The sequence below is a fragment of the Labeo rohita genome, chromosome 1 (genome assembly GCF_022985175.1).
Source record: "Labeo rohita strain BAU-BD-2019 chromosome 1, IGBB_LRoh.1.0, whole genome shotgun sequence".
NCBI classification, from domain to species: domain Eukaryota; kingdom Metazoa; phylum Chordata; class Actinopteri; order Cypriniformes; family Cyprinidae; genus Labeo; species Labeo rohita.
The window spans coordinates 20,254,004-20,272,686 of record NC_066869.1 but is presented as its reverse complement, the minus strand read 5'-3'; the positions used below and the strand labels follow the sequence as shown (position 1 = coordinate 20,272,686).

Here is an 18,683-nt window from a genome sequence, read left to right as displayed (position 1 = left end):
ATTATAATGATTTCTGAAGAATCACGTGACACTAAAGCCTGGAATAATGATGCTGAAAATTCAGCTTTGTCATCACAGGAATAAATTACATTTTAAAGTATATTAAAATAGACAATTTTAAATTGTAATAATTAAACACTTCACAATATGAGAGGTTTATTGTATTTTTAATTGAATAAATGCAGTCAGTGAAAAATGTTCTTCAAAAATTGAATGCTAAATTTAAAAAAATATATATTTTATTTATGTTTTATAATAAAATTACTGTTTACTAAGGCTGCCCCCTAATAGCCGACTAACCGTTAGTCGACAAGAAGAGGCTTAAAAACAAATTTTATTAGTCGCTCTGTCTCAGAAAAAAAAATTCCACACGAAGTGGCGAAGTCACGCAGTCCGTGACGGACAGTTGCTGTCTATGTGGTCTATGTGGTAATACAGTACATCGGGCAGGACATCCAAACGCTCACCTATCATTCATCGACCTCAAATATTGCTTTTTATTTGAAACACGTAGCAGCTTTACATGGCAGCTCAATCTAATGTTAACCTAGAAAATGTGCACTATTCAAGTGTCTGTGTGGAAGCTGAATAGTAGCGTGCTCACTACATGACAGACGGAGGCGCAAGTGCGGTCACTTGGTCATACAGATAAAAGTATTACATCGTTCGTTTATGTAAAGACTCTACATTTATTTGTTTGCACTCAGAATAACAACGAAACGTTGTGCTTTTGTAAACTAATGAAAGCAAACAGGATGTGCTTTCTGCCATCTCGGTCTCTTGAAATTGAGCACAAAACTGTGAAACTCAGTGTATACTTGCCTTACAGACATGAAAAATATATCTAGAGAGTGTAATGTCTACTTTTGAATGAACCAATTCAAATAGAAAACAAATATTCTCAGATTATGTAATCTGTATGGAACGTGCATACAGGCACATCACTACTGCTGACTTCCGACTTCATCTCTTAAGATGAAGAAAGAAAGAAAGCACTAGTTTATCAATAAATTATTAAAATGTTAATGCAGTCTCCTTGCTGTTTTTCCTTGACATATTCATAATTATTATATCTGCCAAGCTTTTTTTGCGTGCACTTGAGTGCTTATTAGTCTATGTAGGCAATTAAAGGCTCATTATTATGATTTATGTTTTATAATTAAATGTGCAACTAATAGTCGACTAATGCTTAAACTGAACGACTACTAGTCGACCAGAAAAATCTTTAGTAGAGGGCAGCCCTACCAATTACGGTTGCTGTTTTCTTTCAATTTTAAACAGTGAGTCAAAGTCACTGGATGTGATGTCGACATGCACTATAATGCTTTTCTACATTAGCGATGTGTCATAACTACTATATTCATGACACTCTGACACCACATCTTTTCAAACGGTGAGAAACAGCACACTGAAACATGGGTCACACAAGTGTTCGCTTGCAAGGTGCAAATGTGAAAGTGCTGCACGGCTTCCCCTGTGATGCTGACAGAGCAACAGGCTTTTAATCAATAACAGACACTTCTCAAGGGTTTTTTACGGCAGAGCGTCTAGATTTATGGAGAGGTGGACTGGAGGATCATTTGAAACAAGACACTGATCGTATCAGTTTGACACTGATAGTGTAGGCTTTAAAAACACTATCCGTTAGTGAGTCCACCAGTGAAAATACTTGCATTTTTTTGCATTATATAAAAAAATTCAGCGTTTTCTTTCTTTCTTTTTTATTTGGTTAGTCTACATTTTGCTTTAAAGGAATAGCTCACCCAATAATAAAAATTTGCTCACCCTCTAAGATGTAGATGAGTTCTTTCTTAATCAGAACTGATTTGGAGAATTTTACCGTTACATCACTTGCTCACCAATGGATCCCCTGCAGTGAATGGGTGCCGTCAGAATGAGAGTCCAAACAGCTGAGAAAACATACACAACTCCAGTCCATCAATTAATGTCTTCTGCAGCAAAAAGATGCATGTTTGTAAGAATCAAATCCATCTTTAAGATGCTTCAAAGCGTTGCTGGAGAAAGCAATATTATGGATAGAGGACTCTATGGATTTAGTTAGCTCAGACACAGAGCTTTGATTGACTGGTATGGATTACTTGTGGATTATGTGATGTTTTTTTCAGCTGTTGGACTCTCATTCTGATGGCACCCATTCACTGCAGTGGATCCATTGGTGAGCAAATGTTATAATGCTACATTTCTCCAAATCTGTTCTGATGAAGAAACAAACTCATCTACATATTGGATGGCCTGAGGGTGAATACATTTTATTTTTTGGGAGAACTGTTCCACTCAAGATGAGCTCACATAGTGTCATAAATTTGCTTATTTGATTAATGGCCGAGAAATATTGCAAGTGAAATTGCTTACTGAATATTTCTGGTTTTAAAATTAAATCTTCAATGATCATTTTAAATTACTGAATATATTTTTCTAATAAAAACACATATTTTCTTAATACATTTTTCCACATATATTTTCCATTTATTTCTAAGTTTAATTTTAGTATATTACGTTAGATGTTTTCCAGATTTTCAGTGTGGACTTTTGAAACCCGCTGTGAATCAATGTTGCAGAATAACAGACTCAAATTATCACAAATGCAAAAATGCATTCATGCGGATTCACAACACACACAACACTGATTAAATAAAACATTAAAAAAAAAAAAAAAGCAGACAGATGTGGCATATAAAAACATTACAGGCACAAATGACTGCACTGTGCTCTCTCTCTTTCAATGTGTGTGCATATCCCAAATTACACGTGAGTGAATGTGTTGCATGAACCGGCCAGGCAGGTGCATCTGATGAGCGGTTTGACAACACACTCCCTGTCTAAACTGTCCCAGCTAAATACGACATGCACATCTAATGCTTCCATGTGCCAGCGAGAGAGGCGTGTGTTCCCATTAAGCATGAAATTAGCAGTGCGACTGCGCTCGTTAAGTATCCCAGCGCTCCTATGACTCCCCATTAACATTGGGTAAAGCACACGGAACGGATAAGCCGGCACATCGCTCGCCTAGCGTTAGCAGGGTGGATGGAGTCCAACTGATTAGGGTGTCAAGGGGTAAAGTCACAGAATTAGAAACAAGTCTTAATATTCCTCATAATGACTTACGTACTTATACTAGTTGATTTCTCTTTTGTCATTTCGCCGTACATATAATGTGAATCTTCAGATCTCCGTCCACTGCACTGCTCTTGGGAACGAAAAAGAGTCGTAAAACGAAGATAGCAGCGCGTTTATGTATGTGTGGTTGGATGGAAAGGCATCAAGCATGGTAAAATGTTTCCGCTAATTCAATTAGCCCCTTATCGAGCTCCTTAGTGGCTTACGAGAGGATGTGGCATGTTTTAACAACCCTACACCAACACTAAAAAGAGCTCCTCTATTTGTAACAGCCTGCAGATATGGCAAAAAATAGATCTAGAACAAAGAGATTGCTGACAGACGAGTTGTACATTCCCAATGCGTTTAAACCGGATCTATGTACATCTAAAATTAATGGGAGATGTAAAAATCACTTAATTAAAAATTTAGTTACTGTAGTTTATAGGTTGAAGTCAACTCGAGTCCACTTTAGCACACACAGCCTACTTCAGGTCACACTATGGCATCATGGGAAATTTGTTTATATAATATTATAGTATGTATTAATATTTTGAATGAGCATTTGTGTCTGTATAAACTAAAATTAAATTGATAAGCATAAAATAAAATATTTTTTGCAGTTTTTTAAAAAATTTTAATAATAAGCATTAAATGTATTTTTATTTTAGTTATATATATATGTGTGTGTGTGTGTGCATGTGTGTAATATTTGATATTAAAACATTAAATATTAAAGTATTTGTTTATTTTCAATTTACTTTTAGCAAACATTTTGTTTATGTACTGTCACTTTTTTAATTTTTATTTTTAATTAGTATTATTTTAATTTTTATTTTAGATATATATCTGTGCGTGTTTGTGCGTAATATTTGATATTAAAACATTAAATATTAAAATATAAAACATTTGTATATTTGCAATTAATTGTTTTTGTTTATGTTTTAGTAATCGTTTTATTGTTACTTTTTTTAGTAAAGTTATGTGCTTTTGTCATTTATATATATATATATATATATATATATATATTTTTTTTTTTTTTTTTAATTAAATTAAATTTATTTTTATTCTAGTTTTAGTTATTTTACTACTTTATCTGAAACTTATTTTATCTTTGTAGGCTGCCAAGGCAGCATTTTTCATTTTCATTGAATGCTTTAAGCTTAGATTATTCCATCTCCTCTATTTATATTTTATTTTAGCTTTATTTCAGTTAGCGAAAACCATTTTTAATCATTTTTGTTTTAGTTGTAGTTAATAAAAAACTAAAACAAACAATCTATTTGACTTCTAAAGCCCCTTTTGTCTATTCATTCATCTCATTGGTCAAAATAATGTTTAATCTCTATAAATTTTCTTCATTTTGAAATACATAATGACTAATTGTAAATATATTCAGAGCACTTCATAAAAAATGTTTTAATTGATTGGAAATCTTAATCTCAAGCATGAAGATCAGGTCCTTTAAATTTTGACTCAAGAGCCCTGAGTGAAAAAAGCATCACGTCCTGTGTTCACTTTTCAATTTTCAGTTGATATCAAGCACGATTTCCTGTTCCAAGATCTTGACACATCTGCAGCAATAAACATCAGAGAAGCACCAATCAGGAATACAGATCTGAGCTGCATGTTCGGTGAACTTTTTCTCGAAAATATACTGCAGTGTGAGTTGGATGAATAGTGTGCCTCTTGATAAATATAATGGAGCCTGTTCCATTAAAACAAAGGCTGTTCAGGATGGGGGTCATTGATTTACCACCAGGTTTCAGCCGTAATGGCAGCCCCTCTAAACACCCTGAGAACATCGGGTGAACTAAGTTGCAAAAACTGCTCAAAATAGGTCTCCTTGGGACAGCCGTGATTACGCATGCAGCTGCAAAAAGCTTGAGAATGTTGTGTTAAAGTTTAGGTAATATTTATTTGCACGGTGTATTTAACACTGCGAGTGTCTGCAGTTATTGTCCCCTTCTGTTTTTTCTTTTCTCCAAGATGACAAAATAAATGTACTTGACTCCCTGTTTTTCACCGTGTGGCATTTACAAAAAGTCCCTCTGACATTTCCTTCTCTTTCTGCACTTTTCTCCCTCCGTCTCATCTTTTTTATTACCTTCTTTCTTATTGGCCAGAATAAGAAAAACAAATCTGCATAGCCATTATTTTCCCTCTAATTTTCTCTCCCTTTCTTCCGCCTCTTTCAAACACAGTCATCTTAATGAAGCACATTGCAGGTAGTTAACGACGGCACGGACAGTATGCAGCACTATGCGTTCCATCGCATCTGTTTCCAGCAGTTCGGACCTCCACTGACTTAACAGCAGGCACAAGTCTGGTACACCTGCTACACAGCTCTGACCTTGGCGGAAGAGAAAGAGAAAGAGAGGAACATGTGGATGTACGTGTATGAATATTCATGTGAGAATGGAAGACGTTGAGGGGAAGAAGAATAGACAGTGTGGCTCTGTTCCAAACCCTAGTGAGTCCACTGTCTTCGCAAGCTGCTGCTTTTAAAGCATCCTAATCAAAAATGCACTGAAATGCTCTACATACGCAACTTACGGCAAGACACAAGAAGTAACAGGTTTTGTGCAATAAGTACAGCACAGTGTCTTCATTGATTGGTTCTCTGGTGACCATCATGGTTGAAGACAATATAGGTCATATAGACGTGAATGGAGAAAGGCTTCAATCTTCAGAACTGGAGATTTCAGTGACATACTACATTTCAATAACATTACATATCAGCAATACAATTCAACTGCATTTTCTCAAATCATGTTAAATAATGGTATTTTTCAGGCTAGTTTAACTCATGCACAAGCATATTCTATAGAAACTTCATATTGTGACCCTTGACCACAAACATAGTCATAAGTAGCACGGGTATATTTGTAGCCATAGCCAAAAATACATTTTATGGGTCAAAATTATCGATTTTTCTTTTATGCCAAAAATCATTAGGACATTAAGTAATGATCATGTTCCATTAAGATATTTTGTAAATTTCCATATCAAAACTTAATTTTTGATTAGTAAGAACTTCATTTGGACAACTTTAAAGGAAATTTTCTCAGTATTTAGATTTGTTGCACCTTCAGATTCCAGAATTTCAAATAGTTGTATCTCGGACAAATAGAAAAGCTTATCATCAAAGGAAAGCTCATTTATTCAGCTTTCAGATGATGCATAAATTTTAATTTAAAAAAAGTACCCTTATGATGTTTTGTGATCCAGGGTCACATATTACTACTGTACCATTCAAAAGTTTAGGGTAAAGTTCTTATGCTTACCAAGGCTGCATTTATTTGAACAAATAGTATAACCAGTATAACCAGTAATATTGTAAAATATTACAAAATAATCTTTAATATTTCAAATAACTGTATTACAATATATTTTAACAATAATTTTTATGTAATTCATACTGTGATGGCAAAGCTGCATTTTCAGCAGCCATTACTCCAGTCTATTTTTTTTTTATCTTTTTAGAAACCATGATACATTTTTTTCCAGGATTCTTTGAATAATAGAAAGTTCAAAGGAACAGCACTGATTTGATATAGAATTTGCAATTTACAAAGTATTTACCGTCACTTTTAATCCATTTAACGCATTCTTGCTGAATAAAAGTTTTAATTTTTGTCCAAATTAAATACATTAATTAATTACTCACCCCAAACCAATATTTTGTTAAAAAATTAATTTATATATATATATATATATATATATAAAGTTACAATTCTTAATGTTGTTAAAGGGACAACGGATGCTTATTTTCCACAAGTTGGTATGATTCTTTAGGGTCTTCATGAAATGTCTGTAACATACTTTGGTTCAAATTCCTCAATGGTCGAGTAAAACACCCTTTTTACTTTGTCAAAAACAGCTCCGTTCACAGTGAGCCATTTCGGTGCATGTCTGTTTAAATGATAATGAGCTACTGTTCACTCCACCCCCTCTGCTGATTTTTGAATATTTGGTGGCACATTATCATCAAAAACAAAACTAATCCACTGCGTCATCAGTGGCTCTTATGTTGGAAAAAATTAAGACTTTTACGTTCACTTTTACATCCAACTACTAGTAGTGGGCGGGGCCTGACCAATATGACATCATACTGCTCAGAAAATCAAAACGGCTTGAAAATTGGGACAACTTTGAGAGAATTTTGAGAGAATTGAGATAAATGTTTGGGATTAAAAAAGGAGTATTTTTTATCATTGTAGGGTGATTGTGTCCTCATACTAACACATTTATATGCAAACACCACATAACATTTTGCATCCGATGTCCCTTTTAAAAAATACAATTTTTCAGTGATTGTTCATGTTAGTTCACATAGGCCCAGATTTACCAACAGCTTGCACCAGCACAAACCCTCCTTCGGTGTTAAAACACTACTTTCAGTATTTACTAAAGACACAATGAATGGCTTTTTTTGCGGCTTACCTTGCTCTTATTGTAAAGTGTAAAGTTAATTTACTACCATTTATGCTCACCTATAAAAAAAAAAAAACTCAGATTGATCAGATTCTCACGTGTAAAATCTGGCCAAAGTTTCTTATAGGACAGCAAAACTTGTCCTAAAATATGTAGGTAGCAGTTGCTTTTGTCATACCTTGGCTGCCATGATCATGGAAGAGCCTCCACGGATGCCCAGGATGGGGATGTGCGTCTGAGCCGAGATGAAGTCCAATATCTGGGCGATGGCCTCCTGATCGGTATCGTCCCCAAACACCACACCCTGGAGCCAGTTCCGTGACATCAGAGCACAGATGCGGTTTATGATACTCTTGGGGTCGGTTTCGTTCATCGTGACCAGTTCGACTTTGGGAGGGAGAGGCACGTGGAGGAAGTCCTCTTTCTCCAGACCTTCAGAGAGAGACACCTCGCTGGAGTTCCCCACAAGGATCACTGCGATGCTAAGGCCTTGAGCAAACTTTGGTGGCAATGGAGGACCCACTGGATTGACTCCTGGTGGCGGATAATGAGGAGGGCTGATTATCGATTGGCCGCCGCTCATGCCCCCGACGGGTGTCCCGATCCCGCCTCCACGGCGAGACTCGCAGGTGGGGAAGAAGAAGAGAGAGAGGAGAAGGAGCGACAGGGAGAGAGGCGGTTTGGAGGAAGAAGCCAGGGAGACGAAAGACAGGACGCGACGGTCGGAGAAAGGGGAAGAGGAGAGGTGGAGGCTGACAAGCATGGCGGAGGAGTGAAGATACAGTCCCTGCAGACAGAGAAAAAGAAGAGAGACTACTTCAGTTTGGGAGCTGAATTCACAAAATATACAAGGTCTGAACTTAAATCTGACTGGTGAGAGTTGAGTTGCAGTACGGAAGTCAAACCGACGAGAGACCTGTGGTTTTAAAAAGGAGCATGTGTCCTCATTTCAAGGGTTTGTCCTCTTCATTATTGACATATGTTGGACAGAAATCACAGAAACATAGGCAGTCTTGGGAAATTAGGTCGTTTGCTGCACTCACACACACATACGCTAAGTAAGGACATACAAACACTTCTAATATTTATATATAAAGCTAATTAAGCTTAGTAGGACAAACCCCAAATCAAACTGTACATTTTATAGCCTTTTTAGATTGATAAAAATGTAGTGGAATTATTTGTACCCTTAAAGGGAGCACTGGGTATTAAGACTTGTATGGCTTAATATAACATAAATGATGTCTCTTACTGAAATATGTAGCCGATTTATGTTATTTCAAAAACCCATATTGTTTCATACATATTTTGGACTATGATGTGTTGCATTTGGTGAGCAACTAACACTACCTGTTGCTATTTTTACCACAATGCAACTCAGAAAATAAAATACTGATACGATGACCACAGCTACTGAAAAAGCTTACAGGTGGCGATTGATATAAGCGTAGGCTTAAATCAAATGCCATACCATTGATTTTTGCCCACAAGGAGTCTAAACGCCCCCAGATATTGAGTGAAATCCGCGCTCTGAAACTCCTCCGTCATGACAAGCATCGCCATTTTTACATCCTGTCGGGATGGCATCTAGCGTTTCTTGTCTCTGCCGTTTTTAAGCTATTTCAGTAGCTGTGGTCTACTAAAAGCTTCAAAGGCATCAGGGCTGAAGTGGAGAGAACAAAAACGCAGATCTTTAGGAAGTTTTTTCGTCCACAGGCATCTTTCCATTCATCTTCTTATCACTAGGAAAGCAGTGAAGACTTAAATTGCTTCTCTTGTTGCCCTTCGACTGAAAATTACAACCAAAAGGCACACAATGTGGCATTGTATCAGTATTTTATTTTAAAGTTGTGTTGTGTTGCAGTAAAAATAGCAACAGGTAGCACCAGTAGCTCACCAAGTGCAACCATTTTAAGTAATTGAAATAATTGCGCCCCCATAGTCTTCAGTCCTGAAGAAATTATGTTTTTTGAGGAAAACATTTCAGGATTAATTTCCATATAATGGACTTCAATGGTGCCCCTGAGTTTGAACTTTCAAAATGCAGTTTAGATGCAGCTTCAAAGGGCTCTAAACGATCCCAACTGAGGAATAAGGTTCTCATCTAGCGAAACGATCAGTTATTTTTTAACCTCAACCACTTGTCTTATGTAGGTTTGCGCAAACTCAAGACAGTTAGGGTATGTCGAAAACCTCAGAAGTACTGACCCAGTTTTTACAAAGTGAACATGCAAAGAAGGACAAACGCCCTTTACAAAAAAAAGGTAAAACAACGATGCAGAATGATTTTGAAGTTAGAGGAGAACATGAGATGGGAGTTTTTCGACATACCCTAACTGTATTAAACTGTAAAAAAAACACATCAGAGTTCAGACCAAAGGTCGCGTTAAATAAAAAGTGTCTGTCATTGATGGAATTTTTTTTATCAGTGACGGAAAAATCTGAAGGTCGTCCTTCACTTTGGCAGATTACACTGAGGATGATCTATTGTAAATTGTAGCTGTAATTCCCACCCCTGTCCAGTTGGTGACAAGTGCGCTCCAGTGTGGCAGCAGAGCAATAATACATTATGATGGAATTTTTACAACCCTGTCCATCAAAATGACAGACAATGTTAAAGTCTAACGCAACCTCTGGTTCACACAGACCTAGACAAGACAAGCGTTTGAGGTTTAAAAGTATGTAAATTGTAATTTTTTTTTTTTTACAAAATAATGGATCGTTTAGAGCCCTTTGAAGCTGCATTTAAACTGCATTTTGGAAGTTCAAACTCCATAGAAGTCCACTATATGGAGAGAAATCCTGAAATGTTTTCCTCAAAAAACATAATTTCTTTCCGACTGAAGAAAAAAAAGACATGGACATCTTGGATGACAAGAGGGTGAGTATATTATCTGTAAATCTTTGATCTGGAAGTGAACTACTCCTTTAAATGACATCTCTAGAGAGCCCAAATGGATGTTTTTTTTTAATACTGGAGACTTATCATTGACAATGCAATGCAATTATGGGTTTTCTTTATCCTCTAAAAATACACACGTTTTAGAATTTGTCTAAAGCTTCATATAGCAGAGCATAATTTGTCCTCATCTTAACAATCTTTGTACCTAAAATGTCCTAAAACACCTAAGGTAGCAGTTGCATCTGTCACACCTTGGCGGCCATGATCATGGATGACATCCCAAATGGAGGTTTTGCTCCAGTTTGCTCAAATTTACCTAACTTCTGATTACAGTTTGGTCCTCAAACTGTTGCACACTGTTGTTGCATTTTTTTCCAATGCTGGAGAATGCATCACAATGCATTCTGGGTTTTCATTCTCCTAGGGACTTGTCATTGACATCAGTTGTTTCATACTGAGCTAATGGTATTTTCTGACCCTTTGGGGACATTTGGTTCCTACGGTGTACACAAAGTCTGGCCCACAAATACATGCACTTAAAAAATGAGCTGTAAGAGTTCAAAAGACCTTGACTGTAACAATGAGAAAGAGAAAGACTAGTATGTGTATACAGAGAGAGAGCAAGAGTAGTGTGCATACACTGAATACCAAATGCAATTAGATGAGTAAGGTACAAGTTGATTTATTGGCAAACAACATATTCATTCACACACAACACGCATATACACGCGAAGTGACTGACATTTGCCAATTATCTTTCTGTGAAGACTTTGAGAAACACTTATTTAAAGCCATTTTCATTAGCAGAGGTGTGGAACAAGTTAGTGATTTGCTAATATGTTTGCATCTGTTGGTTAATGATTGCATTTCTAAAACACAAAACTGCTTGATCAGTGCAGTTTCATCTCATCTAGACGTACTAAAACAGGAAGTTTGCACAGACATACACTGCCATTCAAACATTTTGGGCAGGTAAATGTAATACTTTCATACCACAAAGATGCATTAAACTGATCAAAAGTGACAGTAAAGACATTTATAACTGGTCTCTACAGTGCGACCGAAAACGGCCGTGTGTGACTATTAAAAAATATTTTGGAGCACCATGTGCGACTGACCAGATCAGCGCATTTTTTTAAGGTTTTTACGTGTTTTTGCAACGTTGAGTAATGTTTCACAGACATATCTCATGAATCCTTTCATAAACAAAGTGTAGAGAGCGTGTAAATAAGAGATTAATTGTGCACTGTAGAGTTTCGTTGATTATAATGCAACTTTGTGAGATTGTGATAAACTGATGAGTCACAGCTGTTAATGATTTTTAAGGGAGTTTGAAAATGAGATATTGATTTAATACAACAGTTAAATAAACAAGAAGTTAACATTAAGTGACTTACACATCTGACTATAACACTATTGACTGATTTTGCTGATTTACTTGTCAAAAATAGTTTGAAAAAGTCACAGCTGAGCCGCTGCGCATCTCCATTCAAACACAGCGGTGTTACGTTCATGAATGAACGTGTTTTTAAACTAATCTAGTGAGTCAATGAATTAATTTCCCATTCATAAAAACAGTCACTTGCTTTATTCCTGAATGAATCAGCCGTTCGAACAAATCAAATGAATGAATGATTCAGTAATTAAATCAATGACTTGCCGCCACCTACTGGCAGTTTTAGCTTAATTTTTAATATATCTTTTCAGTTATTTAAATCATTTAATATTTCTGTACTCAAAATTCTATACTTAAAACATTAATGTCAACATGAATTTATGAACTGAATTGCACTCATGCCACCTCTGAGCCTCATTAAACATCTAAAAATAAACCTAGAAGCCACATTTGTGTTCTTCTGTGCCATCTCTGTAGTACAAATTAATTTTGTTAATACTGATTTCATTTGATTGGTAACTTATTCTTATTCTACTTTTTATTTTTCTGTAAAATATACTTTTTTTTTTAATTTGACATAAAAGATGACATTTTTTAATAAAGTTAGAAAAATGCCATTACAAAGGTAAAAACAAAATTCCTCAGTAAATTACTTTAAGTAGTCAAAAATCACCAAGGTCTCCTAAAAAGAAAAGGGTAAAGCCCTGCATAATGCTAAAAAATATTTTAAATAAATGCTGTCCTCCTTAACTTTTTATTCAACAAAAATCCTGAAACATGTATCATGGTTTGCACAAAATATTAAACTATTTTCAACATCGATAAAATAAGCAGCATTGCTCAAGCATCAAGGATCATGTGACACTGAAGACTGGAGTAATGATGCTGAAAATTCAGCTTTGCATCACAGGAATAAATCACATTTTAATATATTTTCTAATATAAATTGCAATAATGTTTCAAAACTGATTTATTTTTACTATGTTTGAAAAAATAAAAATACCCTTGGTGAACATTAATGACATCTTACCATTTTATATTACAGTACATGTTGGGGGGACTGAAAGACATGCCAGCTAACTCTTTAAAGAACAGGCACAGAAAAAAATAGGGAAAGAAAAACATGGTGGGTGAAGAGGAGGACAAAAAGATGAAAGGACAACATAAGTGAGGCATTGCTCTGAAAGAAAGCAAACACGCTTGAAAAAGGAAGACTGCTTTTACAAGGCTAATTATTGGAGGTTTGTCAGTGCTAATTGCAGGTACACATGCTAATTGTGAATTAGCTCTCTTCTGCTGCAGACGAGAGAAGAGACGGAGGAGGACAAAGTGTGGGAGGAAGAAAGAGAGAGAGAGAAATCGGTTGAGGGGGAATGGAAAAGTATAGAGATGAACTGCGAAACGAAATTGGAAAAAACAAAAAAACGAGAAAATTAGGCAACTAAACAAATGAAGCAGAGACAGAAAGAGAGCGGTGACGAAAAAGAGAGAGCGTTCTAATCATCAGCTCATTAAAAGTAGGTAAGCAAAGAGAAGCACACAGATCGGAAGGATAAGCACTAGATAGGGAGATAGAAGACTAGGAGGACAGCAGCTGGGTGAACAAGAGAGGGAGGAGAGACTAAGATGCTCTATTTGGCTCTGCCTCTCATTTTAACAGCACTTGGTTTCCATAGCAACTATTCAAATGAACCTTCCTCCACACACACACACACAAAAACAGAGACTGCTATATACAGACACAGTTATATAGATTTTGTGCTCTTAAAGTCCATAGTAACACCTATTCACAGTCAGCTCAAAAAGCCATTTTATACCAATTGTGAACATACATGATTCCACCGCCTCTTGCAACAAATAAATAAATAAATGCATCAAAAACACACACATTCACACACACACCTCCCACACATTTTCTCCTAAGGAGCTAAAGGCTCAATGTCAGCTCCACAAATGTTTTTTCAAACTGTATGTTACAGGATCGTCTGAAATGCTCGCACTGAAATACAGCTGATCCACATGTAAAACACACACTATCTGTATGTAGCAGACTTCTGAAATGAAAACGCAAAGTTCTCTCTTTGCGTTTAGTGGTAAGATTCTTTTGATGTTTATACAGTGGGTTAAAGGCACAAGGAACATCATTTGCCTTTTTAGTACAAACAAGAAACAAATACTGCAATGTATTTGACATGCCTATATTACCATACTATTTTTAAAACGATGGCACAACCAATGTAAAATATGTTTTTAAACAGAAAATTAAACTACAAATCTAGAATTTATATATAGCATATACTTCTATTTTATTTGTTATTCCACTTTCAGAATAACAATTTACAAATAATTTATTCACCCCCTTGTCATCCAAGATGTTCATGTCTGTCTTTCTTCAATCGTAAAGAAATTATGTTTTTAGAGGAAAATATTTCAGCATTTTTCTCCATTATAATGGACTGATATGGTGCCCCGATTTTGGACTTCCAAAATGCAGTTTAAATGCGGCTTCAAACGATCACAAATGCGGTTGTAAATCGAGCCGAGAAAGAAGGGTCTTATCTAGCATAATGACCGGTTATAAAAATAATAAAAATAATACAATTTATATACTTTTTAATGTCAAATGCTCGTCTTGTCTTACTCTGCATGGACTGTTTTTGTTCCGGTTCATGACAGTTAGGGTATGTCGAAAAACTCCCATCTCATGTTCTCCCTCAACTAGATAAGATAAGACCCTTCTTCCTCGGCTGGGATCGTTTACAACCGCATTTGGGATCATTTGAAGCCACATTTAAACTGCATTTTGGAAGCTCAAACTTGGGGCACCATATCAGTCCATTATATGGAGAAAAATGCAGAAATGTTTTTCTCATAAAAAATAATTTCTTTATGACTGAAGAAAGAAAGACATGAACATCTTGGATGACAAGGGGGTGAGTACATTACATGTGAATCTTTGTTTTGGAAATCTTTGTTTTTGGTAGTTCCTCAGCTCACTCTTTGACCGTTTTGTGTTTCATGTCACTGTTCTTGTCATTTCATTGCAACCGTTTTGTAATTTCTTTGTAAAAGTGCAAATATCCAAGTGAGTAGGTTATTTGCTCTGCAGTTAATTATTCTGTCCATTTTCACTAATTTGATCCATTGAGGCCAAACTGCAGACGTAATGGGTGAACAGTTTTGCACGATTAGCCATTCACAGTGACATTAGTAATTTGCACATTGTTTCAGCTCTTATATATTGGGTCAAAGACGAGATGTGCCATTTTGGTGTCTGCATCAAATTAAATGTACAAAAGCGATACATAGACAAGCATACACAGAAAGCATACTAAATGCAAGTAATGTATCCTTCCTATCTTCCTTTTTATATTGTGGTTATTTTACAGTAATTAACTGTATTATATGTCTGTTTCATATTTGATTTTTTTTTATACACTTATATTTTTATATTTGAGTTTTAAATAGAAACATCTCAACCAAGCTTTGTCTCTCTTATCTTTATAAAGGGTAAACAAAATTCAAAACACTTCTATCTAATAATTTATCATCCAATTAAATGACAAAACACTTTATAAATGCATTTATTTTATTTAAGCTGTATTTGATGAAATTGAGTTGAACCAACTTAATTACATATCATTGTGTTAATCTGTTTTTTGGGGTGCTAAACATTTCTTAGGTGAAAATCCTGCCCTCAATTAAAATTAGGGCATCCAATGAGGTTTTCATTTACTATTTATTTATTTATTACTATTACTATTTTAGTATTTTTTCCAGTATAGTGGAACAAATTGGTATAGCTTTTAAATTACAATTATCCTTAATCTCACAATACAATAATATTGCTATATGAAGTCCACGATGCAATATTTATTCCGATAAAAAAAAAAAAAAGTTTAAACATTTTGTACATTTTAAAGTTAAATTCTCCTATCTAATTCACTTTAAGAGCTCAAAATTAAGCACTTCATCCCATGTTCTTGACTAAGAAAACTTCAGAAAAGTCAGAAAAAAGTCAGTGAATTGACTTGTGCCTCAACTTTAAAGGGGACTCAACCTTCTTTTTATTTGTGGTATACTGTCTAAGTCTAATTCACATTCACACTGGTGTTTTAGGAAGCCAAACAAATTAAAATATAATAATAATAATAATAATAATATTAACAACGACGACGACAGTAATAGCCATATATTGCAAAACAATTGCACCGCAGGTATATTACTTTTGCTTTCCACTACAGTAATTAAAATTTCCTAACCTCTACACTTAAAAGAGTTGTTTTGAATTTGGACTTGAGTAACATTAGCTGTCAGCAATTCATACTGCCCTTTTAAGCTTTTATTTTGACGGAAATGGCAGTAGAGCTTTTATTTTGAAGGAAAACTCCAGCTTTAGTGAAAACAGGCTTACAAAAACGCATCTCGCTACAAATCTAGTGAAATGCTGTAATCACCTGCCGTGAAAATGAAGAATAACTTGTGGCTGTTACATTCCCAAACATGTGCTAAATTCACAGCACATATAATAAACAAGTTCACTGCATTCACTGACTGTGAATGGAGATGTTGTGAGGTGTGGAAAACATTCAGACAAATACAACTGTTATATTAAAAATTATCCTGGCACTTCCAAGCTTTAGAATGGCATAGGTGGGTCTTCATCAGTCCAAAACAAGTCCAATAAAGTGCATCCATCCATATTAAAAAGTGTCTCACACAGCTCCGGGTGGTGAATAAAGGCCTCCTGTAGCAAAACAATGCGTTTTTGTAAGAAAAATATCTATATCTAAATCATAATAATCACTTTAATCTAGCTTGCGTTCACAGTTGTACATGGAAGCAGCTCCGGGCGGATGACGTAGGACGTTTGCGTCTCATGATTGGTGAAAACCAATGTTTGTTTACAGGAGCAAAGAAAGCAAAGTTGCTTTACTTTAACAAAGAAAAACCAGTCTCCTCTTTGTTTATATCGAAATCCTCTGACATTTTTCTTTACAAATCCTCGTTTTGACAGCTTCCGTGTGCGACAGCTAGCGCTTTACGTTTTAAATATGGATATTTTTCTTACAAAAACTCATCAGTTCACTACAGGAAGCCTTAATTCACCCCCTGGAGCCGTGTGAGGCACTTTTTATTATGGATGGATGCACTTTATTGGACTTGTTTTGGACTGATGAAGAAAAACACCTGTCTATGCCGTTCTAAAACTTAGACGTGCCAGAATCATTTTTATTATAACTCTGATTGCATTCGTCTGAAAGAAAGAAGTCATATACACCTAGGATGCCTGGAGGGTGAGTAAATAATGGGCTAATTTTCATTTTTGGGTGAACTAACCCTTCAAATTAAGTCTTTTGGATGTAAAAATATATATTTTTTAGTATTGTTCAAAAAAACAGGACACATTTTAATGTCCAAGAGAATTAAAGTCATAATAAACTATTGTTTTGATGCCTGAAAACCCCTTTTTGTCTTTGAGCCTATTACATAAACAGATCACATATCCGTTGTAACACTTGCTCTGTTTTTGTACTGCCAACTATTTGGCTGTTCAGAAAATGCTTCCAGACATACATACATACATCCTAGCATACTCAAGCTGCATCTATCTATGGCTGTTGTCACTGTATACGGGTGTTTGTTGTGAAAAATTCCAGAGTCGCTCAACATTTGCTGTTATGGCTACTAAAGCTTAAGTTTAACTGACACAGATGACAAAAAATGTTACATATACACGCACATTCCCCATGGTGCTGTATAATATCCATGCATCTGCCTGCTCAGATAGATTGCTCTCTCTTGATTTTCTGTGAGACAGTTGTGTGCGGCCTAAGGCCTGATTGGCAATTGGCTTAAGACGAGAGAACGGTCCCCAAGGGCCCCAGATTGGCTACAACGGTCAGAAAGCTTCCAATAGGCCTGGGCTGGTCTGTTGGTGTCAGCTAAAATGCCATTTAGAAAGACTTATTGATCTCAAAAGCAGTCGATGATCAAAACTACACCCAAACCAATATGATCACAGCAATCCAGAACAAACCAAACAAGACTTACTAGTAAAACTGACACAATTAAACCGAGCAAAAGGTATAGACTACACAACACGTGTGACAGGTGATTCAAAAGTATCCTGGCACTGTGCACATTTTAGAGGATGAGAGAGGATGTGAAAGTGTGTATATTTGTACACATCTGTTTCTTTCATTGCTTTGAGAAACACAGATAAGGCGTTTTTCTACGCCGTCCTCCATCTCAGTTCTTCCTGGCGAAGTAATAAATTATGTATTCAACAAAATGTTTGTACAAAAGCCCATCACAGACTCCCTCCCATCTCAAACGAGCTCTGTTTCAGAGCGGGAGGGAAAGCTTTGATAACAACCAGAAACTGAATTAACATTCATTGATGCAGTTATACAGAATGAATTCCGATAAACCCGAGACAGCTGATTCAATTCCGAAACACACAAAAACGTTATTTAATTCAGCATAAAGATATGACAGAGGTTTGTAACAGCAAAACCATACGCACACATGCACGCATGCACTCACACACTTAAAGTAAGAGATTAGGCTTGTCTAGTAATCCAGTTCAACACTACAGAGGTATCCGGCCTGCCTTTTTACGTCAAATAATCTCTAGGGTACATGTAACACACACACATACCAACATACACGTAAATAACGCTATCACAGGGAAACGTCTTGGCATTTACCGCTAACTAAGCTCATTTTCATACTTAGACATTTAGCCAGCACTTCTCTCTTGGCTTCCTCGCAAGCATACGTTCTCAAACACACACCTCGCACACACTCCGGTCTCTAAGGTATATC

General features: G+C 35.9%; 1 protein-coding gene across 1 annotated transcript in view; it reads right to left on the bottom strand.

Annotated features, from left to right (window-relative positions):
- Positions 1–18,683, bottom strand: part of grin2bb (glutamate receptor, ionotropic, N-methyl D-aspartate 2B, genome duplicate b) — a 125,574-nt gene that overhangs the window by 91,012 nt on the left and 15,879 nt on the right. The window contains 1 exon segment of the mRNA XM_051108973.1: positions 7,733–8,341. Within this exon segment, the coding sequence (XP_050964930.1) occupies positions 7,733–8,341 (609 nt within the window).